General features: G+C 45.1%; 2 protein-coding genes across 11 annotated transcripts in view; one reads left to right on the top strand and one right to left on the bottom strand.

The window, feature by feature from the left end:
• The window catches only part of LOC115124427 (protein tweety homolog 1-like), a 56,056-nt gene extending 38,660 nt beyond the window's left edge, over positions 1–17,396 (top strand). The window contains exons 8-16 of one of the 10 annotated variants that reach the window (XR_010460533.1): positions 5,168–5,243; positions 5,385–5,440; positions 5,741–5,833; positions 5,945–6,037; positions 6,131–6,270; positions 7,996–8,163; positions 13,410–13,488; positions 15,348–15,470; positions 15,708–15,791. Coding sequence is in view for 8 of the 10 variants with exons in the window: in XM_065007308.1 (XP_064863380.1) it covers positions 5,168–5,243; positions 5,385–5,440; positions 5,741–5,833; positions 5,945–6,037; positions 6,131–6,270; positions 7,996–8,163; positions 13,410–13,488; positions 15,708–15,791 (789 nt within the window). In the remaining 2 variants the exon portion in view is untranslated. Of the gene's footprint in view, positions 1–5,167; positions 5,244–5,384; positions 5,441–5,740; positions 5,834–5,944; positions 6,038–6,130; positions 6,271–7,963; positions 8,164–13,409; positions 13,489–15,347; positions 15,471–15,702 lie in introns of those variants that run through there. The other 9 variants (XR_010460534.1, XM_065007311.1, XM_065007308.1 and 6 more) reach the window with 9 other exon arrangements.
• On the bottom strand, positions 16,952–19,393 carry LOC115101079 (josephin-2-like). Its single transcript, XM_029620263.2, has 5 exons — positions 19,150–19,393; positions 18,784–18,912; positions 18,438–18,563; positions 17,990–18,184; positions 16,952–17,634 (listed from the first exon to the last, which is right to left on the bottom strand). The coding sequence occupies exons 1-5, from the start codon at positions 19,284–19,286 to the stop codon at positions 17,523–17,525; spliced, it is 699 nt and encodes a 232-aa protein (XP_029476123.2). The 5' UTR covers positions 19,287–19,393; the 3' UTR covers positions 16,952–17,522.
• Between the last annotated feature and the right edge of the window lie 2,775 nt (positions 19,394–22,168).

Here is a 22,168-nt window from a genome sequence, read left to right on the forward strand (position 1 = left end):
AGATCTATACAACATGGAGAGGTACAGATCTATACAACATGGAGAGGGACAGTAGATCTATACAGTATGGGGGGAGATGGTAGGTCTATACAGCAATGAGAGGGACAGTAGGTCTATACAGCAATGAGGGAGAGTAGATCTATACAACAAGGAGAGGGACAGTAGGTCTATACAACAATGAGAGGGAGAGTAGATCTATACAACATGGAGAGGGACAGTGGATCTATACAACATGGAGAGGGAGAGTAGATCTATACAACAAGGAGAGGGACAGTATATCTATACAACATGGAGAAGGACAGTAGGTCTATAGAGTATGGAGAAGGACAGTAGGTCTATACATTATGGAGAGGGACAGTAGGTCTATACAGTATGGAGAGGGACAGTAGGTCTATACAGTATGGAGAGGGACAGTAGGTCTATAGAGTGTTGAGAGGGACAGTAGGTCTATACATTATGGAGAGGGACAGTAGGTCTATACATTATGGAGAGGGACAGTAGGTCTATACAGTATGGAGAGGGACAGTAGGTCTATACAGTATGGAGAGGGACAGTAGGTCTATAGAGTGTTGAGAGGGACAGTAGGTCTATAGAGTGTTGAGAGGGACAGTAGGTCTATAAAGTATGGAGAGGGACAGTAGATCTATACAGTATGGAGAGGGACAGTAGATCTATACAGTATGGAGAGGGACAGTAGGTCTATACAGTGTGGATAGGGACAGTAGGTCTAACCAGTGTGGAGAGGGACAGTAGGTCTATACAGTGTGGAGAGGGACAGTAGGTCTAAACAGTGTGGATAGGGACAGTAGGTCTAACCAGTGTGGAGAGGACAGTAGGTCTATACAGTGTGGAGAGGGACAGTAGGTCTATACAACATGGAGAGGGACAGTAGGTCTATACAGTATGGAGAGGGATAGTAGATCTATACAACATGGAGAGGGACAGTAGGTCTATACAGTATGGAGAGGGACAGTAGGTCTATACAGTATGGAGAGGGGCAGTAGATCTATACAGTTTGGAGAGGGGCAGTAGATCTATACAGTATGGAGAGGGGCAGTAGATCTATACAGTATGGAGAGGGGCAGTAGATCTATACAGTATGGAGAGGGATAGTAGATCTATACAACATGGAGAGGGGCAGTAGATCTATACAGTATGGAGAGGGGCAGTAGGTCTATACAGTATGGAGAGGGACAGTAGATCTATACAGTATGGAGAGGGATAGTAGATCTATACAACATGGAGAGGGGCAGTAGATCTATACAGTATGGAGAGGGGCAGTAGATCTATACAGTATGGAGAGGGGCAGTAGATCTATACAACATGGAGAGGGGCAGTAGATCTATACAACATGGAGAGGGAGAGTAGATCTATACAACATGGATAGGGACAGTAGGTCTATACAACATGGATAGGGACAGTAGGTCTATACAACATGGATAAGGACAGTAGGTCTATACAACATGGATAGGGACAGTAGGTCTATACAACATGGAGAGGGACAGTAGATCTATACAACATGGAGAGGGAGAGTAGAACTATACAACATGGATAGGGACAGTAGGTCTATACAACATGGATAGGGACAGTAGGTCTATACAGTATGGAGAGGGACAGTAGGTCTATACAACATGGAGAGGGACAGTAGGTATATAGAGTGTGGAGAGGGACAGTAGGTATATAGAGTGTGGAGAGGGACAGTAGGTCTATACAGTGTGGAGAGGGACAGTAGGTCTATACAACATGGAGAGGGACAGTAGGTCTATACAGTGTGGAGAGGGACCGTAGGTCTATACAGTGTGGAGAGGGACAGTAGGTCTATACAGTGTGGAGAGGGACCGTAGGTCTATACAACATGGAGAGGGACAGTAGGTCTAAACAGTGTGGAGAGGGACAGTAGGTCTATACAGTGTGGAGAGGGACAGTAGGTCTATACAGTGTGGAGAGGGACAGTAGGTCTATACAGTGTGGAGAGGGACAGTAGGTCTATACAGTGTGGAGAGGGACAGTAGGTCTATACAGTGTGGAGAGGGACAGTAGGTCTATACAGTGTGGAGAGGGACAGTAGGTCTACACAGTGTGGAGAAGGACAGTAGATCTATACAGTATGGAGAAGGACAGTAGGTCTATAGAGTGTGGAGAGGACAGTAGGTCTATACAGTATGGAGAGGGACAGTAGATCTATACAACATGGAGAGGTACAGATCTATACAACATGGAGAGGGACAGTAGATCTATACAGTATGGGGGAGATGGTAGGTCTATACAGCAATGAGAGGGACAGTAGGTCTATACAGCAATGAGAGGGAGAGTAGATCTATACAACAAGGAGAGGGACAGTAGGTCTATACAACAATGAGAGGGAGAGTAGATCTATACAACATGGAGAGGGACAGTGGATCTATACAACATGGAGAGGAGAGTAGATCTATACAACAAGGAGAGGGACAGTATATCTATACAACATGGAGAAGGACAGTAGGTCTATAGAGTATGGAGAAGGACAGTAGGTCTATACATTATGGAGAGGGACAGTAGGTCTATACAACATGGAGAGGGTCAGTAGGTCTATACAGTGTGGAGAGGGACAGTAGATCTATACAACATAGAGAGGGACAGTAGGTCTATACAGTATGGAGAGGGACAGTAGGTCTATACAACATGGAGAGGGACAGTAGGTATATAGAGTGTGGAGAGGGACAGTAGGTATATAGAGTGTGGAGAGGGACAGTAGGTCTATACAGTGTGGAGAGGGACAGTAGGTCTATACAACATGGAGAGGGACAGTAGGTCTATACAGTGTGGAGAGGGACCGTAGGTCTATACAGTGTGGAGAGGGACAGTAGGTCTATACAGTGTGGAGAGGGACCGTAGGTCTATACAACATGGAGAGGGACAGTAGGTCTAAACAGTGTGGAGAGGGACAGTAGGTCTATACAGTGTGGAGAGGGACAGTAGGTCTATACAGTGTGGAGAGGGACAGTAGGTCTATACAGTGTGGAGAGGGACAGTAGGTCTATACAGTGTGGAGAGGGACAGTAGGTCTATACAGTGTGGAGAGGGACAGTAGGTCTATACAGTGTGGAGAGGGACAGTAGGTCTACACAGTGTGGAGAAGGACAGTAGATCTATACAGTATGGAGAAGGACAGTAGGTCTATAGAGTGTGGAGAGGGACAGTAGGTCTATACAGTATGGAGAGGGACAGTAGATCTATACAACATGGAGAGGTACAGATCTATACAACATGGAGAGGGACAGTAGATCTATACAGTATGGGGGGAGATGGTAGGTCTATACAGCAATGAGAGGGACAGTAGGTCTATACAGCAATGAGAGGGAGAGTAGATCTATACAACAAGGAGAGGGACAGTAGGTCTATACAACAATGAGAGGGAGAGTAGATCTATACAACATGGAGAGGGACAGTGGATCTATACAACATGGAGAGGGAGAGTAGATCTATACAACAAGGAGAGGGACAGTATATCTATACAACATGGAGAAGGACAGTAGGTCTATAGAGTATGGAGAAGGACAGTAGGTCTATACATTATGGAGAGGGACAGTAGGTCTATACAGTATGGAGAGGGACAGTAGGTCTATACAGTATGGAGAGGGACAGTAGGTCTATAGAGTGTTGAGAGGGACAGTAGGTCTATACATTATGGAGAGGGACAGTAGGTCTATACATTATGGAGAGGGACAGTAGGTCTATACAGTATGGAGAGGGACAGTAGGTCTATACAGTATGGAGAGGGACAGTAGGTCTATAGAGTGTTGAGAGGGACAGTAGGTCTATAGAGTGTTGAGAGGGACAGTAGGTCTATAAAGTATGGAGAGGGACAGTAGATCTATACAGTATGGAGAGGGACAGTAGATTTATACAGTATGGAGAGGGACAGTAGGTCTATACAGTGTGGATAGGGACAGTAGGTCTAACCAGTGTGGAGAGGGACAGTAGGTCTATACAGTGTGGAGAGGGACAGTAGGTCTAAACAGTGTGGATAGGGACAGTAGGTCTAACCAGTGTGGAGAGGGACAGTAGGTCTATACAGTGTGGAGAGGGACAGTAGGTCTATACAACATGGAGAGGGACAGTAGGTCTATACAGTATGGAGAGGGATAGTAGATCTATACAACATGGAGAGGGACAGTAGGTCTATACAGTATGGAGAGGGACAGTAGGTCTATACAGTATGGAGAGGGGCAGTAGATCTATACAGTTTGGAGAGGGGCAGTAGATCTATACAGTATGGAGAGGGGCAGTAGATCTATACAGTATGGAGAGGGGCAGTAGATCTATACAGTATGGAGAGGGATAGTAGATCTATACAACATGGAGAGGGGCAGTAGATCTATACAGTATGGAGAGGGGCAGTAGGTCTATACAGTATGGAGAGGGACAGTAGATCTATACAGTATGGAGAGGGATAGTAGATCTATACAACATGGAGAGGGGCAGTAGATCTATACAGTATGGAGAGGGGCAGTAGATCTATACAGTATGGAGAGGGGCAGTAGATCTATACAACATGGAGAGGGGCAGTAGATCTATACAACATGGAGAGGGAGAGTAGATCTATACAACATGGATAGGGACAGTAGGTCTATACAACATGGATAGGGACAGTAGGTCTATACAACATGGATAAGGACAGTAGGTCTATACAACATGGATAGGGACAGTAGGTCTATACAACATGGAGAGGGACAGTAGATCTATACAACATGGAGAGGGAGAGTAGAACTATACAACATGGATAGGGACAGTAGGTCTATACAACATGGATAGGGACAGTAGGTCTATACAACATGGATAGGGACAGTAGGTCTATACAACATGGATAGGGACAGTAGGTCTATACAACATGGAGAGGGACAGTAGATCTATTCACCATGTAAAGGTACAGTAGATCTTTGCAGCACGTGATTCACTCAGTAAATCAATAGAACAAGCAGTGGGTCAAGTGCTGCAGTCAGATACCTGAGGTGGGAAGTGTGTCAGTCAGTCAGTGTGTCTCTGTTAACTTTTCCCTTGTGATCTCTCCCTCAATTTCTCTCCCCCTTCACCTCTCTAACTCTCTCTCTTTCTATGTCTTTCTTTCTATATCCCTCTCTACCTCTCTTCACCCTCTACCCCTTTCTCCCCCTCTCTGCATCTCCAGTCTGTCAGTGACTTCTGTACAGATCCTAACACGTTTGTGCTCAACTCCACCCACTTCAACTCTGGGACCAGCTCAGGTACAGTAGTGCATCGCTGCACACTAACAAAGAGTCTCTGATCATTTCATTCATATAGCCATTCATTTTGATGCTGAAAGGCCCTGACACACTTTATTCATTGCTGATTGATGGTCTGCTGCTGTCCTCTGTCCTATCCAGACGTGTTGGATTATTACCTGACCTGCAGCAGACGTATGAACAGCCCTTTCCAGCAGGTAGTAACTGTTCTCTGTAGATGCTGTGTCTCACGTAGTGGTGTTAGGGGATCAGGGTTTCAATAACACATGGACTCTTCTGAGTGCCCTGAAATTAGTGGGCTGGACCAATGTAAATATATGGGGGTTTGTATTATTTCTGGGCAGCTCTGTAATTTCAAACCTGGTGGCACTGATATAGGACAGTAAGTAAACTTGTATTATCTGATAGGTACTGATCAGAATGTTTATAGATTATACAGTGTTAGCATGATGATGATGCTTAGCTAAGCAATATTTTCAATGACCTGTTGTCTGCAGCTGCTGACCCAGTCACAGAGGGCCCTTTCCAGCATCCACACACACCTATCCAGCCTGGACCGGAATGCTCTCCCACAGGTCCCCAAGGCAGAGGTACATCACACTGGGCCAGGGTGCAACCCATGACACAAAATGGCTGCCAAATACATAAAACACAGTTTATGAAACTAAGTGTGATATTATCCTTACCTATTGTCGTTGTAGAAGTCACTCAGGGAGGTTCAGCAGATTCACAATGCCACAGAGGGCAACTTTCACCAGCTGGTGGCGCTACTCCACTGTCGAGGTCTCAACAAGGTAGGCCTGGTGTTTAACATGGGGTGTAATGGTCTCTGGTGTGTTCTTGCTGTTTTCTCAAGTCTTTTAGCTCTTTCTGTCTCTGTTTCTTAGGATTATATTGACTCTTTGAAAGGCCTGTGCTCTGACGGGATGGAGGGATTGCTCTACCTCTCCCTCTACTCTTTCCTTTCGGCTCTGGCCTTCACTGCCATCCTCTGTTCCCTGCCCGGCGCCTGGAGAAGCTTCCCCAGGTGTGTGTGTCTGTGTGTGTGTGTGTGAGAGAGATAGAGAACGAGATATGTTATTGATGTCATAATGTTGTTGCTGAAATTTTCTACATCATAGTTTAACATTTCCTCTGAACATGCTCAGCAATAAGGTAAGGTTGTACTACAGTGGGGCAAAAAAGTATTTAGTCAGCCACCAATTGTGCAAGTTCTCCCACTTAAAAAGATGAGAGAGGCCTGTAATTTTCATCATAGGTACACTTCAACTATGACAGACAAAATGAGAAAAAAAATCCAGAAAATCACATTGTAGGATTTTTAATGAATTTATTTGCAAATTATGGTGGAAAATAAGTATTTGGTCAATAACAAAAGTTTTTTAATACTTTGTTATATACCCTTTGTTGGCAATGACAGAGGTCAAATGGTTTCTGTATCAGTATGTAATTCACTACTGTACCTCCAGGTCTGTCAGAGCTTCTATCTGTGTGTCTGTCTGTAGTAAACAGCTTCCAACTGTGTCACAGCCAGAAACATGAAGGGAAAAACAGATTCAGGGATCAAAAAGGGGATTCCTTTTTTCTATTTGCGAATATCGATGTAAAATTAACAGGAGGTCTGTATTCCAGAGGACATTGCTGAATGCACCATCACAAACCCATTCATTGAACAGATAAAAATATATATATATACAGTACGGTGCAAAAGTTTTAGGCAGGTGTGAAAAAATGCTGTAAAGTAAGAATGCTTTAAAATAAATAGACATGTTAATAGATTATATTTATCAATTAACAAAATGCAAAGTGAGCGAACAGAAGAAAAATCTAAACCAATCCATATTTGGTGTGACCACCCCTTGCCTTCAAAACAGCATCAATTCTTCTAAACTGTACACTTACAGATTTTGAAGGAACTCGGCAGGTAGGGTGGCCCAAACGTCTTGGAGAACTAACCACAGTTCTTCTGTGGATTTAGGCAGCCTCAGGTGCTTCTCTCTCTTCATGTAATCCTAGCCAGACTCGATGATGTTGAGATCAGGGCTTGGTGGGGGCCGTACCATCACTTATAGGACTCCCTGTTCTTCTTAACGCTGAAGATAGTTCTTAATGACTTTCGCTGTATGTTTGGGGTTGTTGTCATGCTGCAGATTAAATTTGGGGCCAATCAGACGCTTCCCAGATGGTATTGCATGATGGATAAATATCTGCCTGTACTTCTCAGTATTGAGGAGACCATTCATTCTGACCAAATCCCCAACATTTGCAGAAATGAATTGATGATAATTAGCACCTGTTTGGTATAATTGTTTAATCATACACCTGACTATATGCCTACAAAATCCCTGACTTTGTGCAAGTGTACCTAGAAGAATTGATGCTGTTTTGAAGGCAAAGGATGGTCACACCAAATATGGATTTGGTTTAGATGTTTCTTCTGTTCGCTCACTTTGCATTTTGTTTATTGATAAATATAATCTATTAACATGTCTATTTTTGAAAGCATTCTTACTTTACAACATTTTCTCACACCTGCCTAAAACCTTTACACAGTACTGTATATGACTATTTTACCATTTGTTTGGTTTTGTTTTCTTGTACAGTAGGGTAAAAGTACACAGATGTTGTGGCTGTCTTCCACACATGAAGAGTGTGTTCCTTATCTGTTCCATAGGATTTCACAGGTTCATACCAAAACCCCTAATTGTTGTTCTCACCAGTTCTCCTCTCCCTTCTCTCTGACGGGCGACAGTGATTCCGAGGAGTATGAAGATTCGGACAGCGAGAGCGAGGACCCCTTCACTTCCCATCAGGCACGTAGACAGCCGGCCGCGGGGTCTCAGCGAGGGGCCTTGCCCCCCTTCTATAATTACCAGGGAGCCGGGTGGACTCCTCCCTTTTCTAGTGCGCCACCCCTCCCGTGAGTAACGCAGACACACAGACACACAGACAGACAGACAGACAGAGTTGCCACAGAAAGACCCCCCGGGAATAAGATGGAGTTTCCCCCAGTCACTGATCCAAGGTCAGTTTTTTTTTTTTTACAATAGTGTTTGAGGATGAAGACTTGGGGGAGGTTAATCTGATCCTAGATCTGTGCCTTGGTGTAACTTCAACTCGAAGCTCCCACCTGAAGCCAACAAGATCAGGACACTCATATAGGCCCAGTATAGAATAGTGGAGCGTGCATGAACACACACAGACCTACTGACTAAGTCTGTTATGTTAACGAGCATAAGTGAAGGATAGGCACAAAACAGAGACACACAGAGGTTTTAGATGCACAGCTTGAAAAGACACACATATTTACTTCACCACACCCTGTAATGTTAGCATACATGAACACATGGCAAACATTTGACATTGGAAATACATTGGACATAGTTCTACCTCACACCCACCCAGACATGTACAGTGATGGAGTAGTCAGAACCCCTCTGCCTCCATATAGACACATACGGATCACTTTGTCAGGGGAAGCAAACACACGCAACGCAGACAGACACACAGACAGGTCTACTGTGGACTGCAGGGTAGGCAGAGAAACAGACACACAGACAGGGCTACTGTGGACTGCAGGGTAAGCAGAGAAACAGACACACAGACAGATCTACTGTGGACTGCAGGGTAGGTAGAGAAACACACACACAGATAGAGAAACAGACCCACAGATAGGTCTACTGTGGACTGCAGGGTAGGCAGAGAAACAGACACACAGACAGGTCTGCTGTGGACTGCAGGGTAGGCAGAGAAACAGACACACAGACAGATCTACTGTGGACTGCAGGGTAGGCAGAGAAACAGACACACAGATCGAGAAACAGACCCACAGATAGGTCTACTGTGGACTGCAGGGTAGGCAGAGAAACAGACACACAGACAGGGCTACTGTGGACTGCAGGGTAGGCAGAGAAACAGACACACAGACAGGTCTGCTGTGGACTGCAGGGTAGGCAGAGAAACAGACACACAGACAGATCTACTGTGGACTGCAGGGTAGGCAGAGAAACCGACACAAAGACAGGGCTACTGTGGACTGCAGGGTAGGCAGAGAAACAGACACACAGACAGGGCTACTGTGGACTGCAGGGTAGGCAGAGAAACAGACACACAGATAGATCTACTGTGGACTGCAGGATAGGCAGAGAAACAGACACACAGACAGATCTACTGTGGACTGCAGGGTAGGCAGAGAAACAGACACACAGACAGATCTACTGTGGACTGCAGGGTAGGCAGAGAAACAGACACACAGACAGGTCTGCTGGGGACTGCAGGGTAGGCAGAGAAACAGACACACAGACAGGTCTGCTGGGGACTGCAGGGTAGGCAGAGAAACAGACACACAGACAGGGCTACTGTGGACTGCAGGGTAGGCAGAGAAACAGACACACAGACAGGGCTACTGTGGACTGCTGGGTAGGCAGAGAAACAGACACACAGACAGATATATTGTGGACTGCAGGGTAGGCAGAGAAACAGACACACAGACAGGTCTGCTGGGGACTGCAGGGTAGGCAGAGAAACAGACACACAGACAAGGCTTCTGTGGACTGCAGGGTAGGCAGAGAAACGGACACAGGCAAGGCTACTGTGGACCGCAGGGTAGGCAGAGAAACAGACACACAGACAGATCTACTGTGGACTGCAGGGTAGGCAGAGAAACAGACACACAGACAGGGCTACTGTGGACTGCAGGGTAGGCAGAGAAACAGACACACAGACAGGGCTACTGTGGACTGCAGGGTAGGCAGAGAAACAGACACACAGACAGGTCTGCTGGGGACTGCAGGGTAGGCAGAGAAACAGACACACAGACAGGTCTGCTGGGGACTGCAGGGTAGGCAGAGAAACAGACACACAGACAGGGCTACTGTGGACCGCAGGGTAGGCAGAGAAACAGACACACAGACAAGGCTTCTGTGGACTGCAGGGTAGGCAGAGAAAGGGACACAGGCAAGGCTACTGTGGACCGCAGGGTAGGCAGAGAAACAGACACACAGACAGGGCTACTGTGGACTGCAGGGTAGGCAGAGAAACAGACACACAGACAGGGCTACTGTGGACTGCAGGGTAGGCAGAGAAACAGACACAACTCCAGAAGTCTGTCTTTCTGTGTGTCTGTCTATCGGTCTGTCGCGCCTTTCAAGACAGACACAGACCGGTCCGATCGATCACTCACAGATCTTGAGTGTGTTTCAAATGACACCCTATTCACCATATAGTGCACTACTTGGGGCCAAGTGTCCAAAAGTAGTGCACAATATGGGGAATAGGGTGTCATTTGAGACACAGGCCTTAATACTGCGGAGATATGAGGCTCAGGTTGACCTAGGTAAACCCCATCACTCCCACCCACCATCCACACTGTGGTGTCCAAGTCTCATGTTATCAAGTCTCTCAAATTACTCTCACCTCTCTCTCTTTCTGTCTCTGTCCTTTATTATTTCTTTATCACTCTCTCACTCTCTCTGTCTTTCACTCCCTCTCACTGTCACTTCCTCTCTTTCACTCTCATTCTCTCTCTTTCACTCCCTCTCACTGTCTCTTCCTCTCTTTTACTCTCTCACTCTCTCTCGGTCTTTCACTCCCTCTCACTGTCACTTCCTCTCTTTCACTCTCTCGGTCTTTCACTCCCTCTCACTGTCACTTCCTCTCTTTCACTCTCTCACTCTCTCTCTGTCTTTCACTCCCTCTCACTGTCACTTCCTCTCTCTCACTCTCTCTCGGTCTTTCACTCCCTCTCACTGTCACTTCCTCTCTCTCACTCTCTCACTCTCTCTCGGTCTTTCACTCCCTCTCACTGTCACTTTCTCTCTCTCACTCTCTCTCACTGTCACTTCCTCTCTTTCACTCTCTTTCTATACTTTGCAAGTCCAGTTAATGCCCTAAGAAGTGTACTTTCCTACCTTATGTCTTAGCATGTAGAACATAACTAAATGCCATGTCCAGTTAATGCCCTAAGAAGTGTACTTTCCTACCTTATGTCTTAGCATGTAGAACATAACTAAATGCCAAGTCCAGTTGATGCCCTAAGAAGTGTACTTTCCTACCTTATGTCTTAGCATGTAGAACATAACTAAATGCCAAGTCCAGTTGATGCCCTAAGAAGTGTACTTTCCTACCTTATGCCTTAGCATGTAGAACATAACTAAATGCCAAGTCCAGTTGGTGTATTCAGGCGCTGTAAACACTGTGATCGACAGTGGCCCTAGCCTAGATCTAATACATTTACATTTACATTTAAGTCATTTAGCAGACGCTCTTATCCAGAGCGACTTACAAATTGGTGCATTCACCTTATGACATCCAGTGGAACAGCCACTACAATAGTGCATCTAAATCTTTTAAGGGGGGGGGTGAGAAGGATTACTTTATCCTATCCTAGGTATTCCTTAAAGAGGTGGGGTTTCAGGTGTCTCCGGAAGGTGGTGATTGACTCCGCTGTCCTGGCGTCGTGAGGGAGTTTGTTCCACCATTGGGGGGCCAGAGCAGCGAACAGTTTTGACTGGGCTGCGCGGGAACTGTACTTCCTCAGTGGTAGGGAGGCGAGCAGGCCAGAGGTGGATGAACGCAGTGCCCTTGTTTGGGTGTAGGGCCTGATCAGAGCCTGGAGGTACTGAGGTGCCGTTCCCCTCACAGCTCCGTAGGCAAGCACCATGGTCTTGTAGCGGATGCGAGCTTCAACTGGAAGCCAGTGGAGAGAGCGGAGGAGCGGGGTGACGTGAGAGAACTTGGGAAGGTTGAACACCAGACGGGCTGCGGCGTTCTGGATGAGTTGTAGGGGTTTAATGGCACAGGCAGGGAGCCCAGCCAACAGCGAGTTGCAGTAATCCAGACGGGAGATGACAAGTGCCTGGATTAGGACCTGCGCCGCTTCCTGTGTGAGGCAGGGTCGTACTCTCTGCGGATGTTGTAGAGCATGAACCTACAGGAACGGGCCACCGCCTTGATGTTAGTTGAGAACGACAGGGTGTTGTCCAGGATCACGCCAAGGTTCTTAGCGCTCTGGGAGGAGGACACAATGGAGTTGTCAACCGTGATGGCGAGATCATGGAACGGGCAGTCCTTCCCGGGAGGAAGAGCAGCTCCGTCTTGCCGAGGTTCAGCTTGAGGTGGTGATCCGTCATCCACACTGATATGTCTGCCAGACATGCAGAGATGCGATTCGCCACCTGGTCATCAGAAGGGGGAAAGGAGAAGATTAATTGTGTGTCGTCTGCATAGCAATGATAGGAGAGACCATGTGAGGTTATGACAGAGCCAAGTGACTTGGTGTATAGCGAGAATAGGAGAGGGCCTAGAACAGAGCCCTGGGGGACACCAGTGGTGAGAGCGAGTGGTGAGGAGACAGATTCTCGCCACGCCACCTGGTAGGAGCGACCTGTCAGGTAGGACGCAATCCAAGCGTGGGCCGCGCCGGAGATGCCCAACTCGGAGAGGGTGGAGAGGAGGATCTGATGGTTCACAGTATCGAAGGCAGCCGATAGGTCTAGAAGGATGAGAGCAGAGGAGAGAGAGTTAGCTTTAGCGGTGCGGAGTATCATAACAGTATCATGACCAAACTGCCCAGAGTAAAGTAACTCAGATTCCAGGTACCCAATAAACAATAAGAATGCAGTGGACTCCTGATAAATGCTCTGGTTTGGGGCCGTCTGGAAAGCACACACTAAAGTGGAGCATGTGGATATCCAGAGCAATTAAAAATGAATGTATTTTGAATTGGGACTGGTGAAGTCTGAAGTTTTAAGTTGCCATGCACATACACGTTGTACACAAATGTGCATTTCATCATTGTACATGAGTTTGCATTTCCCAAAGTGCACTTCTCAGGAGTGGACTGTGTGTATAATATCTGTGTCCCCTATGCTGAAACCTCCAGCTATCCCCCTGCCTACGTAGATATAGTGCCCTAATAACACTAATACCACCAGTTATAAGGAGGTTTCTACATCACCATTTCGCTAATCGCTCTTCCTCCCTTTCTCTTCTTACCCCACCTCGGTTCCCTCCTTTGGTCCACCTCCCTCTTTTTGTTTTTCTCAATGTGTCTCATCCCTTTTTCCCCTCTCTCTCTCTCACTCATTCTCCACTCCTGCTCCTATTCCTCCTCTTCTGCCTTCCACCTTTTCCTTTCGTTTCCTCTCTCTTTCTGTCTCTACACAGGACTCCAAACGTTTCCTCCAATGGCAACCCTGGCTATGAGAGCCTACCCCTGACTGACAGGCAGTCCCCACCCCCCTCTGTGAGTTCCTTTGTATTCGTGACATCCTAATCTGTGCCATTTATCATCACTATGCATGTAAATCGTCCCTTGAGGTGTTATTTGCCTGTACGTTTGTTGTTAGTTGATAATAAACATTCTGGATCTAACTAACTGGTGGTGGTGATGGTCAAGGTGGTGATGGGAGTGGTGATGGTGGTCATAGTGGGGATGGTCAATGTGGTGATGGTTGTGGTGGTGATGGTAGTAGTCATGATGGTGGTGATGGTAGTGGTGATGATGGTTGTGATGGTATTGGAGATGATGGTTATGATGGTGGTGATGGTAGTGGGGATGATGGTTGTGGGGATGGTGGTGATGGTAGTTGTGGTGATGATGGTTGTGATGGTAGTGGGGATGGTGGTTGTGATGGTATTGGAGATGATGGTTATGATGATGGTGATGGTAGTGGGGATGGTGGTGATGGTAGTGGGGATGGTGGTGATGGTAGTTGTGGTGATGATGGTTGTGATGGTAGTGGGGATGGTGGTGATGATGGTGATGGTAGTGGGGATGGTGGTGGTGGTGATGGTGGTGATAATGGTTGTGATGGTAGTGGTGGTAATAGTTGTGATGGTGGCAATGATAGTGGGGATGGTGGGTATGATGGTTGTGATGGTAGTGGGGATGGTGGGTATGATGGTTGTGATGGTAGTGGGGATGGAGGTGATGGTTGTGATGGTGGTGGTGATAATGGTTGTGATGGTAGTGGTGATGATGGTTGTGATGGTATTGGAGATGGGGGTGATGGTAGTGGTGATGATGGTTGTGATGGTAGTGGGGATGATGGTGGTGATGGTAGTGGTGATAATGGTTGTGATGGTAGTGGTGATGATGGTTGTGATGGTATTGGGGATGGGGGTGATGGTAGTGGTGATGATGGTTGTGATGGTAGTGGGGATGATGGTGGTGATGGTATTGGAGATGGGGGTGATGGTAGTGGTGATGATGGTTGTGATGGTAGTGGTGATGATGGTTGTGATGGTAGTGGGGATGATGGTGGTGATGGTAGTGGTGATAATGGTTGTGATGGTAGTGGTGATGATGGTTGTGATGGTAGTGGTGATGATGGTGGTGATGGTAGTGGTGATAATGGTTGTGATGGTAGTGGTGATGATGATTGTGATGGTATTGGGGATGGTGGTGATGGTAGTGGTGATGATGGTTGTGATGGTAGTGGGGATGGTGGTGTGGCTCCAACCTCACAGGGCCCTGTAGGCCAGGAGTGTAGGCCAGGAGTGTAGACATGGGTGGGCCTGGGTAGCGTTGGCCAGGAGTGTAGACATGGGTGGGCCTGGGTAGCGTTGGCCAGGAGTGTAGACATGGGTGGGCCTGGGTAGCTTTGGCCAGGAGTGTAGACATGGGTGGGCCTGGGTAGCGTTGGCCAGGAGTGTAGACATGGGTGGGCCTGGGTAGCGTTGGCCAGGAGTGTAGACATGGGTGGGCCTGGGTAGCGTTGGCCAGGAGTGTAGACCAGGGTGGGCCTGGGTAGCGTTGGCCAGGAGTGTAGACATGGGTGGGCCTGGGTAGCGTTGGCCAGGAGTGTAGACATGGGTGGGCCTGGGTAGCGTTGGCCAGGAGTGTAGACATGGGTGGGCCTGGGTAGCGTTGGCCCATCTACCAACTAAATTCTGTCTACGCACCTGCTGTAAACTGGCATTCTTTTGTTTATTCAAATAACCTAAAGTATGTGTACTATCGCTTGAATGGGAAAACTCACTTTCTGCCCCTAACAACTAACTCCGTCGGTTGTCACCTCTCTGACTTTGGACATGCTAGAAAGGATGTAAATACAGTGTGAGACCTAACCCTAACCATTACCCTACCTTTGTCCTTTCTAGCATTACCATCCCAGTCCTAACTTTTACAACAGTCCCTGGTGCTTGTGGTAGAAGTTGCCACCATCCACCTCTGATCTGGGATCAGATTACCTGACACCCATTCCTAACCTTAACCATTTGGAGGTAAAGACCCTGGATCAGTGGTTGTGGATAACTTCTACCTCCTCTACCCCTGTTGTTAGGGGAATAATGTGACCATGTGAGTGCTCATCTTCAGAAATGAGATGATTTTGAAACAAATTTGAATAATGGAGATTTCTTGTTGTTTTCTTGTCTCCCTTCTCTCTGCACACCCTCCTCTGTGGATCTTCAATGGCGGCTCCCCCATATCGAATCAAAACGCTGTTTCTGAAAGTACAGTACTCTCCCAGCATGCTGACTGGTTACGGGGGTAGTCAAACACACCCCAACTCCGCCCATTCAAGGAACCTGTATTCACGCTAATTATTTTTTGTTAAAAAATTAGATTTTTTTTCCCGTTTTTTTATGAATGGACACTTTACTGAGATGAAGAAAAAATAACTAATCCCCCAAAATTGAGCTTTAGATGTAAATTAAAGGTGCGTAACATCAGTACCAAGAAGGTTGAATGGCCTGTTGTAGAACCTCACAGTAAGATAATGTCAGATAGATACAGTAGGTAGCATGATTATGAAGAGGTCTGAACCAGGTTCACTCGGTCAAAGTCACCCCTTGTCTGTCCAGTGTCAGTTGCACGGCGAGCCATAATGGTATTGACGTTATGACATTGTAGTTCTGTTTTTTAAATGTAGCACCAATTTATTTTCACGTTTTTATATCTATATCTTGTTGTAGAGAAACACTGACACATTTTTGGGTGAATGAATATGCAGTCTCCTCACTTGGTATTCAACGTGCAATTTTTATTTGATTTACTTTTTATAGGTGAAAATTCTGTACCTCCCTTGTATTACCTTCTGATACTATACTGTACATTTCACTGTTGATGACATTATCTAAATCAGGGATGGGCAACTCCTGTCCTTGGGGCCGGAGTGGTGAATAAACTAATTGCATTCTAAACTGAAGATCATGATTAGGCGATTATTGGGAGTCCGGTGCAGAAGGGACACCAAGTCCCCAAGGACTGGAGTTGCCCATCCCCTCATGAAACTTTGCTCTTAAAAAGAACATTCAAGAGAGGGCTACAGTACTTCCTCTCTGTAGGCTGAATGGAGAACTACAACTCCCATCCAACCTCAAGACCGTTAGAGAACTACAAATCCCATGCAATGACAGCAGGCACATAGCAATAAAACTCCTGCCACTGGTGCTGCAGTAGCTCTACCGTAAATAGCAATAATAACTATATAGCAGTGGGTTTCTGGGGTCTCTATAGGATGTTATGTACATATGTGATGTCAGATTTCATTGAACACCCTCCTTATCTACTGACCTTGTTAACCCTTGAATTGCGTTTGTATGGTATAATCAATGCTCCTTTTGAATGGCATCCTTTTTCACTCCAGAGTCTAATATAAATAAAATAATAACAATGAATAAAGTTTGGCCTTATTTAAATCACTCAACTGTACTGCTGAACCTCAAAGATTGTATGCACACAAAGACAATGAGACACATCGTTACATATAAATAACATGTTCTTTATATCCTCTGAGTGTGTAGTGTGTAGCGCGTGTAACAGAAAGACAGTGTTCCCATTCACTTGGATATGCAGTTAGATGTAAACGCAGACAGAACACAAACATAGAAGCGTTATTTTCACACAGTCAGTTGTCAACATGACATCCAGTGCCGCCTCTGTACCTTCTCAGTGCATAGAATAACTAAAAGACAAACCAGTTCTAACTGGTCTACCTTGACAGTGCAGTGCATAGGAAGAGAAGAGAAGGAAGAGAGAGAAGGAAAGAGGATATAGATGCTGCTGTAGTGTAGAAATCCAAAACAAAGGCCAGTAAACTTACAAACAAGCCATTTGGGACAGAAATCCCTCGTCATCTTAAATTCTCTTTGGAACTTCGTGTGTGTGTGTGTGTAACAGTTCCCACACTCCTCAGCAACCGGTAATGCATTTCCTGAAATATGTACTTTTTGTTAAGAGTCTCTTGTTTTCTAAAATGTTATTTGTTTTTCCAGAGTAGAGCAGGAGTTTGAGTCCCATGTTGAATGAATGGAATGCCCAGGCCAGAGGAATCACTTCCTGAGGTCATCAGAGTTCAGCCAGGTTCCGTACTCCTCCACGTCCCTCCTCACAACCAGGAGCATCTCTGCCACGTCCGGAGACAGCTGTTCACTGAGAAATGTACTGAGAGAGAGAGAGAGAAGCGGAGTGTGGTGAGGGAGAGAGAGCGATAGACACTGGTTTACAAGAGTGCAAAGTACAAACTGTAACAAACAGACACTGTGGTAAGCCCCATGTGACCACTCCTAACAGGATCAGATCGAACTCTAACTGACGAGTAGTCTACCACAGTCAAATTGTGGGCTGCATTCAAGAGTTCCTGACAGGATTATTATGTTTTTTTTTATTTTTACAGAGGGACATTTCTGTTTGTAAACAACAAGCATGAGAAGTTGAGCATAAAGTTTGAGAAACTGTGCCTTTGATTAGGAGTTGTACAATACATGTCTGCATAGTCGTCGTCCCTCCCATCACTCACCGGAGATCTTCTTCGTTCCCGATGCAGACAGGACTCTTTAGTTTGGAGTCGAGGTTGTAGTAGTGTCCATTAACCTGGCGCACTGCAAGCCAGTGCCGCCGCTTGACGGGGAGGGACACAATTCCAAGAGAGACACGTGACGGAACGTTCAGGATGAACCCCTGGACCTTGTCAACACAGAGACACTGTACTGTTCTGAGGGAGAAATAGGGAAAGGGAAGGAGATTTTGGTTTGAAATCAACAGAGCCACAGTGGTGGTGAAGGGGATGAACAGTAGGAGTAGACACAATCTGTGGCGAAGTTTCCTTATCAGTATATTTTCTTTGGTCAATAAAACTGTAGCTCTTTGTGACCTGTACAGTACTTGGTTGGATTTATTACACAGGTGTATTTCATTGCCAATCATCTCTTCCAAATCTGTCTGGCCCTGAGGTATTGATGTCTGACCTGCGTTTGTCCCACCATACTGCAGCCAACTCTCTGCTCTGTAGGGCAGCCATGATGACGTTGACGTCATAGTTGCCTGTGCCCAGCATCGAGCGGTGAGGGTTCACCACACACTGTGGAGCTAGCCTGGGGAGGAAGGGGAAAGAGGGGAACATGGTAAAAACAGATTCACATGCTCTTGGAACTCATGGAGAAAGTGTGTGGTGGGTGATCTTTGGATCACAAACTTATAGAAGTACTTGATGATTTACATGTCTTATCATTGACACAAATAACTCTGTTTAGCCAAAACACCGCCCCCTAAAGATGACATTACACACACATCGCCTGACCTAAGTGACCTCACCGCTTGCAGATGTCATCTGCCGTCTCCTTGGTGAACACTTGTTCTTGCAAAACGTTGTTCAGAGCATGAATGGCGCACAACTCCAGTCGCTGCTTCTCATGGAATACCTCTCCTTCGCTCATAATAACCCTGTTGATAGACAAAATACACAAAACATAAGCATGTTGACTGCAGCTGTCCAATACATTGTTGAATATATGAACTTTCAACAAAACAGTGAAAAGGAAATGAATTAAACACTTTCCAAGGGAACAAAACAATAGCTATCTCCTCTGTAATACTCCAGAAAAAAACACGTGCATTCGAAGTCCAATAGAATGCTTAATTTCATTCAATTATTAGCTAACTAACTACATCAGTCTTTACCGTATTGGAAGTTGTCCGCAGTGTAATGGCCAAATAAAGCGGTGTATCAAAGTCAGTAATAGCTCTTTCGGTGCTCTTATTCCACGACAAACAAAATAATAAAATGTACCTAGTGTACACGTAAATCTATTACACATAAACTTGCTGATTGTGCGATTTTACGCTCACAAGAACATGCTAGTGAACTCTCTAGTAAGAATGGGAAAAAACCGGAAGCTTGATTGTTGTTGTTCAACTGTCACGCCCCGTAAATTGAGCGTTGTTTTTATCCTCGCTGAATTTCTCTGCAACGCGCATCAGGCTATCCAATCAGAGATTAGTGCGCGCTGAAAGCCAGGAACTATGCGTGGTGCCAGCAAAGATGGCGCGCCTGGAAAAGCCCATAGACTTAGATAGACATCGCATCATTGTATATGTACTATTATGGCGTTTGTGAGAGCAGGGGCAGCGCAATTGAGGGCATCGCCATTTTGAAGTAGTCCATTTTCTATGATTTGGTAAACAAACTGAATGTGTGCATACCACTGAGATATAATAAGAACTGAAGACTACATCCAAAATGTCAGTCCGTTGTTTTCAAGGTATTCTACTCACTTTCGCATACGTTGATTAATTTCATGGACCGCCTATATCTGGGATGCAACCGCACAAGGAGTAGCGCAAGCAGTGATGACGTCATCACACCATCCAAAAACAGAGCAGACATTTGATGAATATAAATGTAAATATCTTCGGCTATGAGTGATGGAGAAAAAAAACGGCCTCAGCAACAATTAAAAAATTAGAAAAATGAATTGGATGTTTTGTTCACAAAGGAGATGACTAAGTGTCTTATTAAGAATTTTCTAATCTGACTTCTCTATGTGACAGTGTATGGAAATGGTCTTTTTGGGCCGGGCGTACGGGACTGTTGAACTAATGTAGGCTAATGTGATTAGCATGAGGTTGTAAGTAACAAAATAAATTCCCTGGACATACACATATCTGATATGGGCAGAAAGCTATCTCAAGGCCATCAGACTGTTAAACAGCCACCACTAACATTGAGTGGCTGCTGCCAACACACTGACTCAACTCCAGCCACTTTAATAATGGGAATTGATGGGAAATGATGTAAAATATATCACTAGCCACTTTAAACAATGCTACCTAATATAATGTTTACATACCCTACATTATTAATCTCGTATGTATATGTATATACTGTACTCTATATCATCTACTGCATCTTTATGTAATACATGTATCACTAGCCACTTTAACTATGCCACTTTGTTTACATACTCATCTCATATGTATATACTGCACTCAATACCATCTACTGTATCTTGCCTATGCCGCTCTGTACCATCACTCATATATCTTTATGTACATATTCTTATCCCCTCACACTTGTGTCTATAAGGTAGTAGTTTTGGAATTGTTAGCTAGATTACTTGTTGGTTATTACTGCATTGTCGGAACTAGAAGCACAAGCATTTCGCTACACTCGCATTAACATCTGCTAACTAGGATAGGATAAAGTAATCCTTCTCACCCCCCCTTAAAAGATTTAGATGCACTATTGTAAAGTGGCTGTTCCACTGGATGTCTTAAGGTGAACGCACCAATTTGTAAGTCGCTCTGGATAAGAGCGTCTGCTAAATGACTTAAATGTAAATGTAAATGTAAAGCTTAAATTCTTGTTAATCTAGCTGCACTGTCCAATTTACAGTAGCTATTACAGTGAAATAATGCTATTGCTATTGTTTGAGGAGAGTGCACAATTATGAACTTGAAAATGTATTAATAAACCAATTAGGCACATTTGGACAGTCTTGATACAACAGATATGCAATGGTTCATTGGCTCTGTCTAAAACTTTGCACATATACTGCTGCCATCTAGTGGCTAAAAATCTAAATTGCGCCTGGGCTGGAATAATACATTATGGCCCTTCTCTTGCATTTCAAAGATGATGGTACAAAAAAAGAAAAGCATGTTTTTTTTCTTTGTATTATCTTTTACCAGATCTAATGTGTTATATTCTCCTACATTAATTTCAAATTTCCACAAACTTCCGTGTTTCCTTTCAAATGGTATCAAGAATATGCATATCCTTGCTTCAAATCCTGAGCTACAGGCAGTTAGATTTGGGTATGTCATTTTAGTCGAAAATTGAAAAAAAGGGTCCGGTCCTTAAAGATTAAACTGCGGTACAGAAGCAAAACTGTGGGAGCAGTGTTCCGGTCTAGACCGGAACCCTGGCCACTTGGTGCATACTGCTACCTGGAGTGCGTTGTTTGAACAGGTATAACGCTTGCCGATTTACTGCCACCTGCAATTATGGAATGTTTGTTCACAAGTATAATGCATTGGCTGATCCCTCCTGGTGACCTGGTTGGAATTATGTGATCCTTCCTTAACCCATAGGAAGTCCCACCCAGTGACTACTTCAAAATAGTGAAAGTGCTCAATGGCACTGCCCATTCTAAAATAGACATTTGGGCACTAGAGTCCTCTATCTATCTCTATGGGAAAAGCCACAAACATCCTGTCCAAATGAGCATTACAAGTTAGTGCCTTAGTATAAACTGGTTAGGGGGTTTAATGTAAATAAAAAATATTGAATGACTTTATTGTATTTTATTGTATTTTTTACATCGCAATTAACAGCCATAAAAATCACATTTGACTAAATGTATTTGCATATGACGCAAACAATCATGTCATTAATCGAAAAACATTTTCTGATTGCAGAGAGGGCCACAAGGGACATTTCTGTGCACTGTTTTCCGACAAAATAATTCGAAGAAAATACCCAGAACCAGAATCCAAAAATAAAAACACGTAGACAATGTAGTGATGAGGCACACTCTAGTGGTCAATAGAAATACTGCAGGAAAAAGTCTCAGTGGGGGTTGAAGGCCAAAACCTTCCCTTCCAAAATGATGGATACTAGGAATAATTTAAATGTAATGTTACTTGGAATGTACCTTTTCAAATCTCGGGTGTATCAATGTATCTTGAGGATGGCATT

The sequence above is a fragment of the Oncorhynchus nerka genome, linkage group LG3 (genome assembly GCF_034236695.1).
Source record: "Oncorhynchus nerka isolate Pitt River linkage group LG3, Oner_Uvic_2.0, whole genome shotgun sequence".
NCBI classification, from domain to species: domain Eukaryota; kingdom Metazoa; phylum Chordata; class Actinopteri; order Salmoniformes; family Salmonidae; genus Oncorhynchus; species Oncorhynchus nerka.